The following is a 15,261-nucleotide window of genomic DNA, read 5'->3' as shown; positions in this document are numbered from 1 at the left end:
CAAATCTCTTTGATGGGCACATTGCTTTTCTTTTTAAGTATATATTAAATTCAACTGGGACAGAATATTTTAAATGAGAATGTCCCCCCCCAAAAATCCAAGCCTTATGGCGAAACTCCCAAAAAAATCACAAGAGGAAAGGCTGGTCTTTGATGGACACCCTTCAGGCAAATGTAGAAGAAATAAATACCTTTCAGATTCCTGATGAGTTTCTCACTTTCGGTGATGTTATTTACTAAAAGTGCCTGAAAAGAAGATAAAACCAACATGAAAATTCTCCCCCACAGTAACTTTTTAAGGAAAAGAACACATTGAACAGAAAAGGAGAAGACATTCATCTGTACCAGTAATACCAAAATCATACACAAAGCAGCTGTCACCAGTACTAGGCTCACATTCAAGTAGAGACCTAATAAAATGATGGCAGTATCTGCAGAAAGGGGAAAGGTGGGGAGAGGGGAAAAGGAGAAGGCATTTCAGGAACCACTTTCCACCTGTCATTCTTGTAACCTGAGAAAAGGGTAAATAGATTTTTTGCTCCCTGTCATTCAAGCTCAAAGCACCCACACATAAAACACACACACACCCCCATTCACAAATAAAAGCATAAGTTACATTTGTCTGCTGTAGTATTATATCCTCGGCAGCTGGTATACAGACGAGCCGGGATTACTCAATAACCAAAGAGGGGCAAGAATCCAGCAGTCCAACAGTCCTGAGTTTCAGCCCAACCCTACACTTCTATGGCCCCTGAGCCAAGTGAGGACTGTGTGCTCTGTGCACCCCACTCTATAAATTCCAAACTACAGGAAGAAATAAAGGGAAGAAGAATAGATTAATAATTCCACCAAATGGATCCTCTCAACTGGTCCATGTAAACATTAGAACCTTTACTTCCAGGAAACACACAAATAATACTTATTATTTCAATATTCCAAGAAATACTCATCAGCATTAGGTACTTTCTGTACTAATGGAGATCAAAGTTCCTCCACGTGGAAGGATGGTTTAATAAGTGCAGAAACATCATCACATAGCCAGCAAAGGTCCACAGAGGCAAAGCTATGGTTTTTCTGATAGCAATGTATGGCTGTGAGAGTTGGATTATAAGGTAAGCTGAGCACTGCAGAACTGAGGCTAATTGTGGTGCTAGAGAAAACTTTGGAGGGTTCCTTGGACAGCAAGGAGGTCAAATCAGTCAATACTTACAGAAATTAATTCAGGCTATTCATCAGAAGGTCAAATACTGAAGCTGAAGTTTAGATATTTTGGCCACATGATGAGAAGATGGGGCTCATTGGAAAAGATCTTGATATTGGGGAAGATTGAAGGCAAAAGGAAAAGCGGAGGGCACAGGATGAGATGGGTGGACAGTGTCATGGAAACAATGAACATGAACTTGGACAGACTTTGAGAGAAAGTGGAGGACAGAAGGCCCTGGCATGCTATGGTCCATGGGGTCATGAAGAGTCAGATGTAACTAAATGGCTAAACAACAACAATATTAATTTTCGCATCAGTTACTGCAAATTTCTTTCCCTTCCATGGATAACTTTCCAACTCTCCATCTTTTGCATATGCTTTTCCATGTATATGTTGTCTCCCTCTATAAAATGTAATCTTCCAGAGGGCAGGAATTTATGTCTTTGTATCCTCAACACCTAGCAGAGTGTTCGGCACATAGTAAGCACTTCAAAGACTCAGATTTGGAAGCAGGGTTGTGCTGAATAAGTCAATTGTTAAAACTGCGGCACGAGCATTTACATTTCCTAAATCAGCAAATGCTATAAATCAGGGCTTGATTTGCTGTTTCTCTTGACTTTGCTCATCATTTGATTGTTGTTTATTTTTTGCTTGATGGTCTAGAAACTTAAGAAAGTGATAGAGAAAATATTATTAATGTAGATTAAATTTAAAAATATGTCTGCCATCACACCCCTGTCTAAATGTGATCTTAGAGGTTACCTAGTCCAGCTACCCCATTTTACATATGAGCATACTGAGGCCAAGAAAAATGAAATGACTTGTCAAATGTCATACAATTAGTGAGATTTTGGGGTAAGATTTGAACTCCAGTCTTCCTGATTGCATACCCAGCCCTCTATGTCACCTAGCTACCTTTCTACTAATGATATAAGCTCTTTCAACACTGGGGCTTTTACTTTTGTCTTTGTACCCTTAATACCTAGAACAGAGCCTGGTACCATAGTAGGCCCTTAATAAAACTTTGCTGATTGACCGATTTCCTATCTCCATGTAAGTAATATTGGTAGGGAACCTAAAAATTTAGTTGCCTCATCTGCAGAAGGAATTCAAACCCAGGTTCTTTGACCACAAATCCAGTGGACTCCATTCACTAAACCATGGTACCTACCATCAATTCATAGCTGACTGCTTGGTAGATTGGGAAGAGGACCCAAGCCAACCTGTGATTCTCAGTTCCCTCTTCTGGAAAATGACAATAATAATACAAGCACTACTTACCCTCACAGGGGTACTGCAAGAATCAATTGAGATAATATATACCATTAATTTGTAAATCATAAAATTCTTTTAGATGTATTAATTTTTTTTTAAAGAGATAAATAGGAGGTGGGAGAACAGAAGTGGGTTGGTTTCTACAGAATCCAAGACAATGACAAAAGTTGGTTTTAAGGAAACAGCAGCCCTTCAAACTCCCAGCATTCGTATAAAAGCACAAGGATATTTAAGGGTAAGAATGCAGTGAGGCAAAGGGAAATCAGAAATGAGGAGCAATGAAAAGGCCTTCTCATTTACTGGAGAGACTGACATTAACATTAAATTTATGTCCACAAGCATTTACTAAGCACTTACTGTGGACAATCACTATACAAACCACACACAAAGACAAAAGAATGGGGAAAAAATGCCCCCCCTCAGAAGTTTATAGTGGGGTCAGGTCACTTCTATGCCCTCAATCACCTTCAACCCTTACCCCTACCCCCACTCCATTTAAATGTATTAACTCCAAGAAATCTGTGATCTCATCAATTTGGGTAAAACTTCCAAAAACACAGATTGAAACTCATCCTTACCTGCCCATTCTGTGCAACACTTGTCCATGTCCTCATATAAATTCATTACACGAGGACCACTCAATGTATTAGATGCTTTCTTTAAATTCTTTTGATATAACAAGAACAACAACAAATCACAAAAGTTGTCCATCAAGTTATTTCTAGCTCTTCCTAGGTGGCCCACCCATCTTCTCTTCTGACCAATCAATTGATCAAAACACAGGCATTTATTAAGCACCTACTATGTGCCAGATCCTGGGGATATAAATATGAAAATGAGATATTTCCTGCTCTTAAGGAGCTTTTATCCTTCTGACAAGACACAATATATACACAGATAAATAAACACAAGACATACACAAAAGTGCTTTGGGAGGAGAGGCAGATAGACAGACAGAAAGCATTGAAGGCATGTGGGGCAGCCAGTGTAAAGGCTGCGGAATGTTATGCGCAGGGAACAACAAATAGGCCAGTTTGGTTGGAATATAGTTCATGAGGGAGAATAATATGTAACTGGCCTAGAAAGAGAAGCGGGAGCAATAGATTGAATGGTTTAAAAACCATTTTAAACAGAAGAGTCTACAGTTTATCCTAAAGTCAATGGGAGACACTAAATCTTCATGAGTACAGGAGTGACATGGCCAGATATGTGCTTTAGAAATGTCCATATGAAAATCTATCTTACCCTACAGGAAAATAAGGGGGGAAGGGGACAAGAGAGCAGGGGGTTGATAGTGGGGAGGGCAGATTGGGGGAGGGGATAATCAAAAGCAAACACTTCTGAGGGACAGGGTCAAAAGAGAGAATAGAATAAATGGGGGGTAGGATGGGATGAAGAGAAATATAATTAGTTTTTCACAAAAGAACTACTACGGAAGTGTTTTGCATGACTACACATCTATAACCTGTACCGAGATGCTTGCCTTTTCAATGAGGGTGGGTGGGGAGCAAGGAAGGGAGAAAATTTGTAACCCAAAGTTTTAAAAACACATGTTAAAAATAAAAAAATTCAAAATAAAAAAAAAGAAATATCCATATGAAAAGGACCTATATGTACAAAAATGTTGATAGCCTCTCTTTTCTGGGGGTAAAGAATTAGAAATTGAGGGGATGCCCATCAATTTGGGATGGCTGAACAAGTTGTGCTATGTGATTATGATGGAATACTATTGTACTACAAGAAATGATGAGTAGGCTGCTCTCAGAAGAACATGGAAAGACTTGAATGGGCTGATGCAAAGTGAAATGTACTGTGTACAAAGTAACAGCAATATTATAAGATGATCAGCTGTGAATGACTTAACTATTCCCAGCAACAAAGCAATCCAAGACAATTCTGAAGTACTTATGATGAAAAACGCTATCCATCCCCAGAGAAAGAACCAATAGTATAGGAATACTGATAGAAGCATAGCTTTTTTTTACTTACTTTCTTTTTCTGGAGTTTTCTTTTGTCTATGTTGTCTTTCACAACATGACTATTATGGATATGTTTTGCACAACTACATGTATAACCTGTATCGAACTGATCACCTCAATGAGGGGGATGGGAAGGGAAGGAAGGAGAGACTTTGGAATTCAAAGGTTTAAAAATAAATGTTAAAAATTATTTTTACATGTAACTGGGGAAAAATAAAATACTAAAAAAAAAAAAGTCTATTTGGTAGCTGTGGAGGCTAGATTAAAAAGAGGCAAGAATAAATTCGAACTTAATAGTCAAGGTGAGAATTAGTGAGGGCCTGGACTAAGGTGCTTACAGTATGTGAACAAAGAAGGGAATGAATGTGGGAACTGTTGAGGGGGTAGAAATCCTTAAGATGTTGGCAAGTGATTGGACATGGAATTTGAGTGAGAGTGAATAGTCAAAGACTGACTCCTAAGTTACAAACCTGGGTGACTAGAAGTCTGACTGTGCTCTTGATAGAAACAAGAAAGCTTAAGGCCGATGCTAATGAGTTCTACTGTGGACATATGCAACATACGATGTTCCATCTATGGAACATCCAGGTGGAGCTGTTCAGGAGGCAGCTGGAGATGTAGAACTAGAGATTAGGACTAGTTACAAAGATTTGGCGATCACGTGCATGACAATAAGAATTTAACCCCATGGGAACTGATGAGATCACTAAAAAAGCATGCAGAAAGAACAGAAGAGGGTATATAAAACAGAGACCTGGGATACGTATAAGGGGCAGTCCATGGATGACGATCCTGGAAAGGGGGCAGAGGAGAACTGGTGGGTCAAAGAGGAAGATCAGTGTCACAGAAACCTAGGAAGGAAAGAGTACTCAGAAAAAAGAAGGGAGTGACCAAAGAGTCAAATGCTGCAGAGGATAAGAAAGATAAAGACTGATTTGGAAAAAAAAAAAAAGCATTAGAGAGCATTGGTGACTGTAGACTACAGGGAATGATGGGAAAAGAAGTCAGATATTACAAAAAGTTGTTAAGGGAAAGGAATATGAGTAAGTGGAGGCAGTGAATGTAGACAGCTTTTTCTAGGAGTTGGACAACAGCTTTAAGAGATGGTAAGGTCAAGCGAAGGGTTTGTTCCTAATATATGTCATGGAGAATTTAAGAACAGGCATGTCTGAAGGCAGTTCTTTCCAGGGAAAGAGCCCAGATAAGGACAACCTGTAAGTTAGAGTGAAGGGTTGATTGAAGGGATAAGATCTTGGAGACAGGAAGGGAAGGGACGAAGGGCACACGGAGAGGCAGTGGTATTGGCAAGAAGAGCCACTCCATCCTGTAAGACCAAAGCAAAGGAATAAAGGATGGGGTATGATACCAAGGGGATTCCAAGTATGGAACTGGGGAGCAGAGAAACAATCTAGTCTCCAATTTTCAGTGAAAGATGAAGCAAAGGCCTCTGCTAAAAGGAAAATGGAGGTGGTGGTATAGGTGGCTTGAGAAGAAAAGGCTCAAACAACATGATAATGAGTGCAATAGTGGAACAGTCAAGAAAAGGTACTAGCACATAGCAGTGGGGACCTGGATGAGAGTGGGATAATCTAAATTTTCAGTTGATCTGGTCAACACACGTGTGTGACACAGGGTGGATAGATAAACCAACATAATCCATGATGAAACATGCTCTCCACCTCCAAAGAGAGGACTGATGGACTCAAGAATACAGATGAAAGCATTTTTTTTCTCCTTTATTTTTCTTTCTTTATTTTTTGGGGGTGGGAGAAGGAATGGCTAATGCATACATTTGTTTTGAATGACTATACATATGTGTAATAGGCTTTGGTTTCCTTGCCTTCTCATTGGGTGAGAGAGAGCAGGAAGAGGGAGAGAATTTGGAAGTGAAAAAAATTTTAAAGGGCTTTACCCTAGAAAGAGGGAGAGAGAAACAGAGAGAGACAGAGAGACAGGAAAGAAGACAAATCAGGGTGGGATTTGGAAAGCAATGAACCAGAGAACCAGAGAAGGGTGCAAGAGATTCAAGGGTAGAAGCCAGTATAAAGTTGATCTGATTATATAAATTTGAGATTCTGATGAAAGTAGGAAGAAGAGAGAGCGAAGTTTGTGGTGAAGACAGAGATTAAGTTCCTCAATGAGAGGTTAATGATTTGCTATGGGCTGGGCAAAACCATGAATGTTACAGGTTTCACAACCTGCCAGCAAAGTCAATTAATCTAGTTTTGACAAGCACAGCCATTGAACCATTCTTCCCTCTGAAGATTAATGCAAAGGTAGAAAATCTTTCTTAATGCATGACTTATAGGATCATGAGAGCTAGGGGTGGGAGGAGCCTTTAAAGATCATCCAATCTAATATCATTTTATGAGGGGAAAGGGAAAGGCATGCATTCACGACACACTTACTATGTGCCAGGCACATTGCTAAGTGCTTTACAAATATTATTTCATTTGATCTACAGAACAGCCAGCCCTGGGAGGTCAGTGCTATTATCCCTAATTCCACTGTTGTCATTCAGTAGTTTTTCAACTGTGTCCAACTGTTTGTGACCCCATTTGGGGTGTTCTTGGCAAAGACATTGGATTGATTTGCCATTTCCTTCTCCAGCTCATTTTACAGATGAGAAAACTAAGGCAAACAGGACTAAGTGACTTGCCCAGGGTGACACAGCTAGTGTCTGAGGCCTGATTTGAACTCAGGAAGATGAGTCTTCCTGACTCCAGGTCCAGCACTCCAACCACTTCACCACCTAGCTTCACCATCCCAATTTTACAGTTGAGGAGACAGAGGCAGACAGCAGTTAAATGACTTGCCCAGGATCACAGAGTTAGAAAGTGTTGAGGCAGGATTTGAAGGCCAAGTCTATTTGCTTTAAGTGTTGGATTAGAGAAATTGGGAACTTGAATTCTGAGGATTAGGTCTAGAACAGTCCCCATGAGGGTATGAGAACAGGAGTCAACAATGTAGGACATCTAGTGAGTAGCAGGGCAGGTCCAGCTGAGGTTATGTACTTACATTAAATCTACAGAAGGTGAAATCAGCTCCATTTCATGATTTTCTCCACTGATACTCAGAAGCTGGGACTGAGAGGGACAGAGAGGTAGCAGTTCCTATCTTCCCAACAGGTTGAATGAGGTCACTCATCTGAGGCTGTGCAAAGAGGCAGTGACAAATATGTTGGGAGAACCATGGTTTTCACCCAGTCTTGTGCTGTGCCCAGTATTACCCTGATGCAGTCAGTCATCAAGACCCCATTAAGCATAGAGACTTGTTTTGTGATGTCAGGAGAATCACCTGGGATCATAGGTTAGATTTATGGCTGGCAAAGGTCCCTAGAGGTCACTTAGTCTGATACCTTTATTTACTGATAAGGAAATTGGCAGGTTCAGTCATTTACATGAGATCACACAGGTAATAAGGGTAGACCCAGGAAGCAAACCTAGGTCCTCAGGACTCACACCCATGCGGTGCTCCTTCCACCACATCCCCACTGGGTCCTACTTTCCTGTCTTCCCAATGGGTATAATGAGGTGGTTTAGGAGGCCATACCCCACTGGATCTCCATTTCTCCAAAATGGTAGGACAGACTAGGGAATCCTTACGGTCCCGTCCAGGATTAACATCCTATCATTTTAATGGGGAAGTGACCTATTTAGGCCTCAGACACAGCGTCTCACTTAACATGTTTGTTAAAAGCAAAGTTACTTAATGGTCAAGATGTTCCGTGACTTTAGCCTCATCACCTCATCATCTCCCAGCTGCTCTCTTCATAGAAAAGCTAGGCTCAGAAGCAGTTTACGTGCTTCGTATATCTGACCATAAAATGAAACAGTACAATGGTGCATTAGACAGAGGTCGAACCATTAAAATACTGTGTACACAGGAAATGAAGGTGAGAAGATTCAGCAACCGTGCGGTTTTGAAAAACAGGATCATTTTTAGCGAGGATTTTTTTTTTAAACTACCACATTCTGAACCGAGAAGCTTAAGTGCTGCAGAATACTAACACTTAGGACAGCCAATGGAGATTGAAAAGAGCCACGTGGACATGGATAATATCTGAAGATACTAAAGGGTAGACAGTTTTTACTCTTTTCCACTCTTTCCTCTTTAATTAACATACTCACAGATAGAGATTCACATATATATGAGGATATGTGTGTGAGTGTTTTCTCTCTAAAAAGAAAGTCAAGAGAGGAAACATGGCATAACAGACAGGGTGCTGGACGTGGAATCCAGAAGACCTGCGTTCACATCTTTCCTCTGACACTTGCTAGCTCCTGCTAGCTACGTTAACCACAGCTGAGTCACTGAACCTCATTAAACAGATGAACAAAAAGATCCAGAATACTGCACCTTGTCGATTGTTGTGAAGCTCAAATAGATTATTAAAAATACTATACCAACTTTAAAGCATCATATAAATGTCAATTATTGTTATTAAAAAAATAAATAAATAAATAAAATAAAAATACCACTACCAAATCACTCTCCCATGTCCCAACTAACTTCTTTGTATTAAACTGATTCAGGGTGACCAACTTTAAGCCAAATGCTTTACTCCCACATGTCTTCATTATGTCAAATTCCACTTCAAAACTTAAGGTTTTTCACAAAAGGCAGATTCAGGGAATCTGGACCAAATCCATGTTTTTATTAACTTTTTTTTTATCTTACTTTATCAAAATGTAACTGTAATAGTGATGATGATGATAACTTATTAGAAACATTGACTTAACTATCACTTAGGTAGCACCTTGCATGTGCTAGTTTCTGGGATTAGATACCCAGCTCTGCCCTCATGTATTTTACAGTCAAACAGAGGACTGTGAAACATTCACAAATAATTCTAATACAAAAGAATTCATTTCAAGTGCATTATGGATAGGCAGAAGAAAGTTCTACATGAGGTCCAAAGAAGTCAATACTGAATAGGAAAGGGATCAGAGACTGCAACACAATGACATAACCATGAGAAAGATTAGTTCAATGGCAATGATACAAAGGGGATGGACAAAGGGGACAGCAAAAAAAGATGAAGGTGGGCTCTTAGGATGCTACTACAATAATCCAGAAGGCTGTTAATAGTGGGAATAGTGGGAAAGATTTGGAGAAAAAGATGTTGCAGAAATGGGGAAAAAAAAAAGGGGATCATATTATTAAAAGCTGGAAGTCATCTTAGAATTCAGCTAGGAAAAAAATACGTCATTTTACAGGTGAAGAAACTCAGATCCAAGAGGGGAACTGACCTGCCCACCCAGTTCACATAGGTTGTAAACAGCAGAGCTGAGATTACAATCCATGTCTTCTGATTCCAAATACTGGCCATTGTACCAGGTTGCTTCTGTTGACAAATTTTTTTTTCCCCTAGTTTTCTTCTACTTGTTGTCCTTTCTCCAGTTTCATCCCCACATGGTCCCAGAAAGATCTGGATAAATCAGGTCTCAAGATTTCTCTAAGTTCATTCCACTGTCTACACCATGTCTGGGTGTACAAATGGTACACAACACATATTCATCATGGCAGAGTGGAGAAGGGGATAGGGGGTAGAATGTGACTCTGAAATCAAAGAAACTGTGTTCAAAATTACTTCTGGCACACACTACCTGAGTGACTATGGGCAAGGCACTTCAGCTCACTGGGACTCAGTTTCCTTATCTGTAAAATTGAAGTGTTGGGACAGGTAACAACAATGGAGCCACTAGAATCTTCGGGCTCTAGCCTTTAACAGATTCACTGTTGATCTGGGCAGAGAGAAGGACAGGAAGACAGCTTCAGAGGGGTTAAACAAGCTTACTGTATTCTAGTCTACTCTTCTCAAAAGGGTTGCTGATAATGGGAGCACCAACTCCTACAGCATTCCCTAATCACATTTCTCATAGGGGCAGACAAGAATGGTAGGAACTACAACTCCTACCAGTCCCCTCAAGCCTCAATGGGGGCCAGCTGAGGCAAATACAGATTTCCCCCAACCTTTGATGGGGGCCGATCAAGGCAGGTACATGCATTCCTCTATGCGTTATCCAAATCCCAACATGGGTTCCCCACTCACTGACCAGTGCCCACTCAATTTATAGGGCAACAGACAAAGAAGGCATCTTGCCAACATTAAGCTCACAGGTTAACTTTAGCAGTATCGTCATGACCTAGCACAGCGCAGGCATACATTATGTCATCCCTGTATCTCACTGCAGTAGCAAGCAGTTGTTTTCAACCATAATTCATGGGAAATATCTATTTTGACCATGTATCCTGGGATCCGTTATCTAAAAAAAAATAACAAAATCCTCCTTACACACACTAAAATCCACCTTACTTACATGAAGGAATTGTACTAGATTGCATATGAGCTCCACCCCAGTTCTGGCTTGGGGATCATATGATTCTAATGGTCTCCAACCCCAAATCTGCCATATTTGCAAATGAGCTTATCTGACTCTTTGTGACCCCATTTGGGATTTTCTTGGCAGAGATACTGGAGTGGTTTGCCATTTCCTTCTCCAGATCATTTTACAGATGAGGAAACTGAGGCAAACAGGGTTAAGTGACTTGGCCAGGGTTACACGGCCAGTAAGAGTCTGAAGCCAGATTTGAACTCAGGAAGATGAGTCTTGATGACTCCAGGCCCAATACTTTATCCACTGCACCACCTAGCTGCCCTTGGCTTTCCCATCTCTCCTCTTTTTTTTTTTTAATTGTTTATTTATTTATTTTATCAACAATCACTTCCATAAGTTTTTGAGTTTTAAATTTTTCTTCCCTTCCATCCCCAAGATGGCACGCAATCTGACATAGGTTCTACCTATACATTCCTATTAAACATATATTCCCATTAGTCATGTTTTAAGGAAGAATTAGAACCACTAGGAGAAATCACAAGAAAGGAAACAAAACAAAACAAAAAAAATAGCAAATAGTATGCTTCAATCTGCATTCAAACTCCATAGTTCTTTCTTTGGATGTGGATAGCATTTTCTATCATGAGGCCTTTGGAGATGGCTTAGATCCTTGTATTGCTGTCTCTCTCCTCTTTTTAAGAAGTCATATATCCAACATATTTTTCACCGTTCTCCTCTGATCATTTTTGCATTAAAGCATTCAAGTATGTTAGTTTAGTATAGATTCCAGTCCAGTCCATTTTATAGATGAGATGAAGAAACTGAGGTCCAGAACAGACAAAGGGTTTATCCAAGGTCATCTTACATCCCAGGGATCAGGAGGGGCAGAAGCAAAAACAGCAACATTGAAACCAAATTGCATTTTTGTACCAACTTCTATAGCGTAGCAAAGGATCATCTCAGTGTGAGAATAAGCTCAACTTTGACAAAGATCTGTGTGGGCAGAATATGTTCATGAAGTGTAGGCAAACAAACCAAAGATTAAAGATAAAAGGGTGTGCTAGGTCACCCACTACTTGTACATCTGAATTACTATATAGTACAATTATTTTTCCCCCAGTTTATTCTCCCAGGTTCTCCTCTCAGAAAGGACAACAAGTAGAAGAATGTAATTCAGATGTGACAGGACAGAGAAAATAGAACAGGTTCAGCTTACTCCTTTTTGCCCACAGAAAAAAATCGGAAAATACTCACACAGCCTGCAAATAGTAGACAGGCTGCACCCAAATCTCAGGCACTTTAGTTACAGATTAACTTTTGGCCCGAGTTTCTATTTAAAATTATTTTTGTTTGGTTGGTTGGATTTTTTTGGAGGCAATCAGGATTAAGTGATTTGCCCCGGGGTCACACAGCTAGTAAGTAAATGAGGCAAGGTCCTTCTGACAGCAAGGCCTGTGTTCTATCCACTGTGCTGCCTAGCTTACCCCTTAGAATTTTTTTTGGGGGGGGGGGCGTGGGTAGGCAGTGGAGTTAAGTGACTTGCCCTGGGTCACACAGCTAGTGTTATGTGTCTGAGGCCGGATATGAACTCAGGTCCTTCTGAATCCAGGGCCGGTGCTCTATCCACTGCACCACCTAGTTGCCCCTAGAATTACCTTTTGAGTATTTGATACTCTAATACTTAGCACCTTCTCTGCAATGTGGATGGTCTTAGAAAGTTGCTTAGAATCTTGAGAAGTTAAGTGACTTGCTTAGAGTCACACATTGAACACATGTCAGAAGTAGGACTTCTTGGCTCTGAAACCAGCTCTCAAACCACTATTGCCCATGCATACGCAAGCACACGAGAACACACACCCACCCTTCCACTAAAGTTCTCCGTTAAGGCCTAATAATGGTGTAGGGATCACTAAGGATAGTAATAGCTAGCCTTTACGTAGGGCTTTAAGGTTTACGAAGTACATTACTGTCTCACTGGATCCTCAAAACAACCCTCTGAGATAGATGCTATTATTATTCACATTTTACGGATGAGAAAACAGACTGAGAGGTTATGTGACTCACTGAGGGTCACACAATTGGTATCTGAGCTAAGATATGAATTCAGGTTTTTGTGACTCCAAGTTCAATACAGAATGTTTATGCTGCCAAGTAAAGCACTGGAGGGCAGCTTGCAGTGGATAGAGTGCTGGGGTTGGAGTCAGGAGGACCTGAGTTCAAATCCAGTCTCAGACACTTACTAGCTGTATGACCTTGGGCAAGTCACTTAACCCTGTTTGCCTCATTTTTCTCATTTCCAAAATGAGCTGGAGAAGAAAATGGCAAACCACCCCAGTATCTTTGCCAAGAAAACCTCAAATGGGGTCACAGAGAGTCAGACAGACACACCTGAAATGACTTACCAACATCAAAAGCATTGACGGGTGCTACCAAATCAGGGAGAAATAAGAGAAATGATCAGCATTGGAGAGAGTGGCAAAGCTGGAAATGTCCTAGTAAAGGAGGCAGCCTCTAACACTACTAACCTTTCTGGGCCTCAGTTTCCTCCTCTGTAAAATGTTTGAATTAACTTGCCTCTGAGGTCCCTTCCAGCTCAAAATCTTTGATCCCAGAGGCCTGTTGTCCTGGGGTCAACAGACTGATTTTGTTTTTGGGTTTTTTTTGTTTGTTTGTTTTTTGTTTTTTTGGCCACAGCAACTCACAAAGGTTAAATGTCTACTAATCAGTGAAAGGAGTGCCTACCCTAATGAAATCACAGATCTTTGAAGGATCTATTTGTACACTAGCCACAATGACAGTGGCAGATGCCAACACTGGTTTTATATAAAAATTCTAGAAAATTACAAATCTGTGCCTTCTGATTAGGACTCTTGCCGTAGGACTTTCCCTTTCCCTTTCTGAAGACATTTAAAAGCTTTTTTCTTAAATTTAAACAAACAGGGACATCTAGGTGGTGCAGTGGATAGAACACAGGCCTTGCTGTCAGAAGGACCTTGCCTCATCTGCTTACTAGCTGTGTGACCCCGGGGCAAATCACTTAATCCTGACTGCCTCCAAAAAAACCCAACCAACCAAACAAAAATAATTTTAAATAGAAACTCGGGCCAAAAGTTAACCTGTAACTAAAGTGCCTGAGATTTGGGTGCAGCCTGTCTACTATTTGCAGGCTGTGTGAGTATTTTCTGATTTTTTTCTGTGGGCAAAAAGGAGTAAGCTGAACCTGTTCTATTTTCTCTGTCCTGTCACATCTGAATTACATTCTTCTACTTGTTGTCCTTTCTGAGAGGAGAACCTGGGAGAATAAACTGGGGGAAAAATAATTGTACTATATAGTAATTCAGATGTACAAGTAGTGGGTGACCTAGCACACCCTTTTATCTTTAATCTTTGGTTTGTTTGCCTACACTTCATGAACATATTCTGCCCACACAGATCTTTGTCAAAGTTGAGCTTATTCTCACACTGAGATGATCCTTTGCTACCCTATAGAAGTTGGTACAAAAATGCAATTTGGTTTCAATGTTGCTGTTTTTGCTTCTGCCCCTCCTGATCCCTGGGATGTAAGATGACCTTGGATAAACCCTTTGTCTGTTCTGGACCTCAGTTTCTTCATCTCATCTATAAAATGGACTGGACTGGAATCTATACTAAACTAACATACTTGAATGCTTTAATGCAAAAATGATCAGAGGAGAATGGTGAAAAATATGTTGGATATATGACTTCTTAAAAAGAGGAGAGAGACAGCAATACAAGGATCTAAGCCATCTCCAAAGGCCTCATGATAGAAAATGCTATCCACATCCAAAGAAAGAACTATGGAGTTTGAATGCAGATTGAAGCATACTATTTGCTATTTTTTTTTTGTTTTGTTTTGTTTCCTTTCTTGTGATTTCTCCTAGTGGTTCTAATTCTTCCTTAAAACATGACTAATGGGAATATATGTTTAATAGGAATGTATAGGTAGAACCTATGTCAGATTGAGTGCCATCTTGGGGATGGAGGGGAAGAAAAATTTAAAACTCAAAAACTTATGGAAATGATTGTTGATAAAATAAATAAATAAACAATTAAAAAAAAAAAGAGGAGAGATGGGAAAGCCAAGGGCAGCTAGGTGGTGCAGTGGATAAAGTACTGGGCCTGGAGTCATCAAGACTCATCTTCCTGAGTTCAAATCTGGCTTCAGACTCTTACTGGCTGTGTAACCCTGGCCAAGTCACTTAACCCTGTTTGCCTCAGTTTCCTCATCTGTAAAATGATCTGGAGATCAGGAGGATCTGAGTTCAAATCTGGCCTCAAACACTTGACACTAGCTGTGTGACCCTGGGCAAATCACATAACCCCATTGCCTAACCCCCCCCCCAAAAAAAATTTAAACAAAAAAAAAAAACCAAAAGATTAAAAACTAGTTGCTTCCTTTATACAGAAAAATGTTACGCAATACACTTGGATAAATAATTGGA

General features: G+C 40.2%; 1 protein-coding gene across 2 annotated transcripts in view; it reads right to left on the bottom strand.

Moving 5' to 3' along the window:
- The window catches only part of LOC114026004 (Golgi membrane protein 1-like), a 106,066-nt gene that overhangs the window by 31,869 nt on the left and 58,936 nt on the right, over nt 1-15,261 (bottom strand). For both annotated transcript variants that reach the window (XM_027839567.1, XM_027839568.1), the window contains exon 4: nt 191-245. In XM_027839567.1, the coding sequence (XP_027695368.1) occupies nt 191-245 (55 nt within the window). The remainder of the gene's footprint in view (nt 1-190; nt 246-15,261) is intronic.

The sequence above is a fragment of the Vombatus ursinus genome, unplaced genomic scaffold, assembly GCF_900497805.2.
Source record: "Vombatus ursinus unplaced genomic scaffold, bare-nosed wombat genome assembly UNPS02014832.1, whole genome shotgun sequence".
Lineage (NCBI taxonomy): Eukaryota > Metazoa > Chordata > Mammalia > Diprotodontia > Vombatidae > Vombatus > Vombatus ursinus.
This window is presented reverse-complemented; position numbering and strand designations above follow the sequence as displayed.